This window comes from Montipora foliosa, chromosome 2, assembly GCF_036669935.1.
Source record: "Montipora foliosa isolate CH-2021 chromosome 2, ASM3666993v2, whole genome shotgun sequence".
Classification (NCBI taxonomy): Eukaryota; Metazoa; Cnidaria; class Anthozoa; order Scleractinia; family Acroporidae; genus Montipora; species Montipora foliosa.
In genome coordinates this window covers 3,414,444-3,417,202 of record NC_090870.1, presented here as the reverse complement: position 1 = coordinate 3,417,202, position 2,759 = coordinate 3,414,444, and the positions used below count along the sequence as shown (strand labels likewise).

General features: G+C 36.1%; 1 protein-coding gene across 3 annotated transcripts in view; it reads left to right on the top strand.

Moving 5' to 3' along the window:
* LOC137992097 (uncharacterized) overlaps window positions 1–2,503 on the top strand; it is a 30,070-nt gene extending 27,567 nt beyond the window's left edge. For all 3 annotated transcript variants that reach the window (XM_068837209.1, XM_068837211.1, XM_068837208.1), the window contains exons 8-10: window positions 917–1,011; window positions 1,865–1,923; window positions 2,145–2,503. In XM_068837209.1, the coding sequence (XP_068693310.1) occupies window positions 917–1,011; window positions 1,865–1,923; window positions 2,145–2,252 (262 nt within the window). In that variant the 3' untranslated portion in view covers window positions 2,253–2,503. The remainder of the gene's footprint in view (window positions 1–916; window positions 1,012–1,864; window positions 1,924–2,144) is intronic.
* The last annotated feature ends 256 nt before the right edge of the window (window positions 2,504–2,759 follow it).

The following is a 2,759-nucleotide window of genomic DNA, read 5'->3' as shown; positions in this document are numbered from 1 at the left end:
TCCCTTTAATAATGTTTTATAATTTTCTAAAAAATGTTTCCATGGTAATAACCACCTTACCAGGGCCTTTCATCTTCCCACATGACATCAGAGGTGGGGTGGGAAGTTAAATTATCAAGCAAACAGCCTTGATGTGCAACACACATACATTAACTACTTTTCCTTAATAACAATCCTTACGTTATCATTCTTGTGCCCTTTTCTAATTATTCTAACTTATAAATGGCTTCACTCCAGGGTTCTCGTCACTTTAATTTTGTGCTAATTTGCTGGTAAGCAAATACTGGGCAGTGCCTAGGAGGGGAGCGTGACTTCCCATCACATGACTACCTTATTTGGCTCTTTCATTCATCCCGCCATGCGAGCCTTCCCAGTTTGACATTTCCAAAGCTCAACTCGTTTTTTTCTGTTCTGCAATTTAATCCCTCCCTTCCCCCTGTTATGCTTTCTGGTTCTTTTGTATTTTATTTTATTTTATTTTTTCCTTATGAGCTTATTGTAACCTGTTTTAATAGTTCTCCTTAATAGAATATGTGCGGGGAATTGCTGCCTGCGGCACCCCTTCAGCCCTGTGCTGAAGCCCCGTTAAGGAGGGGGCATATTGTTACTTTGCAGGACTGGGTTAACAAGGCCCCAGGACAGTATGCCAGCCACTATGCCTGCCTTGCAATATAGGCATGAGGCACCCCCTCAGCTAGTTGCCGAGGCCCCTCATCCTGTGGTCCATACCGGCGGTGGGTATTATCCGTGCCTTGCCAGTACATTCCCTGTCCCATGTTTACGCCCAAGTTGTGTCTATTATCTTTCATTGCGCACCAAAGCATAAACATAATTTCTTCGTTTCAAGTTATTGATAAAAAAATGAAGGTGTGCATAAAAATAATATCACCATCAAAATAATGATTTCTGTTTTCAGGGTTTATCAAAATTCTCCAAGTGAACACAAAATAACAAATGTTGGTTCTAAAAACTGCAATGTTATTCTCTGGAAAGAGAATTTACCAGATACAGGTATACTTTTGAACTGATCAATACACTTGCATGCTTACTATGGATTGCCAAGTGAAGGAATTTAATTGATCCTACCACTTATGGGATTATTATCATTCGATGGATTTTTTTCTTTCCTTTTCATTGGCCAAGAGCCCACCGCGTGACCTGCAAATAACTGTCTACAAGTAATTGTTTTGCTGCGAATAATATTCTGCTCATGCGTAATTGAAACCACGCTCTTGTGTGAAAATGGCAGTTTGCTCTCCTGATCTTTCAGAAAAAGATTTAATTGTTGGGAATTGTGAAAAATGCTCATATAACGTATGACCTAATATGGAAACTGATTGCGTCAAGTGTTGCTTTAATTTCCAAGTGTTCAGAATTTAATGAAAATTTAATAAAACAATAATTATTATAATAATAATTTCATTCATGCTTGTTCGATATCAGTGGTTATAGCCAACTCGGCGCTACTCACTGCCTTGGCTATTTACCATCTCATATCCAACGTAGTCACTCATGGAATAATCTTGTTATTATTAAAAACTAGATTATTGGATAATGCATTTGCCGAGCTTTGATTGGCTTAGCCATCATGGTATACGAGCTATTATACCATGCTCTACAAATATCAGTAACTGTACCCAGCAGTTTTTACAAAATAAAGTAGAGAAGATTTATCCATAATTTGTGGGCATTTTTACTAAAACAATAATTGTTTTATAATTCCACTCATGCCTGCTGGATATCTATCTATCTATCATCTCATATCCAATGCATGCTTGTGGAATAATAAGTAATAATAAATAAATTTTTAAATAATTTACTGTCTCACTAATATATATGAATTTGATTTACAATGTTTTGGTAGTTATTTGGAATCCCTGGGCACATAAAGCTGTGACAATGTCAGATTTTGGAGATGATGAGGTATGTCTGAATGTAGCAATCCTTTGTTTGCTCTGTTGTTCAAAATGGAACTTAAAGAATGGGAGATTCGTGGGAGCTAGTAATAATAATAATAATAATAACAACAACAACAACAACAAAGTATTGGACTGCAATTGCCAAAACAATGTCAAAATGATGATAAATTATTCTTTCTTTCTTGTTATCTTGTTTATTTCTCTTTCTTTCTCGTTATTATACAGTACCCCAATATGCTGTGTGTAGAGGCTGGATATGTCGGGAAACCTTTTACTCTTCAACCAAGAAAGAAATTTGAGGCACAGCAAACCTTTAAATGCTGCTGTGCTTAGGCCAGTCAGCTAACTGGCAGTAACCTGAAATTCCGGGTGGACAAGAATCACAGAACACAACATGTATACTAATGGATGTATAAAAATGGTTCAAAAAGGAAAAAACAATGATTTTGTCTTTGAACACTTTCTTTAGGACTGTAGGTTGTTAAGCTAACGAATTGTTCATTTTATACGATGTGGTTTTGGTTCTGAAGTAGCAAAAAAAGCTGTTCATAATAGTTCTGGGCAATAAAGAATGTCCCATTTGAGAGGAGTTTTCAATTATTATCATGTGGCTATTCTGCAGGCAATAATTCCTGAATACAGGTTTCAGATTTGATATTTATTTTTCCAGCTTACTGAAGTTCTTTTCCAAGCAGCTCATTCTTTAGGGAAATCTAGCACTATTGACATTGGAAAAAGGGTGAAGTAGGATGAAAATAAATCCTATTTTATAAGCATACTGATAATTTTATCATGAAAACAAAATACAATGTAACCCCCATTAGTATAAATACACAGGTG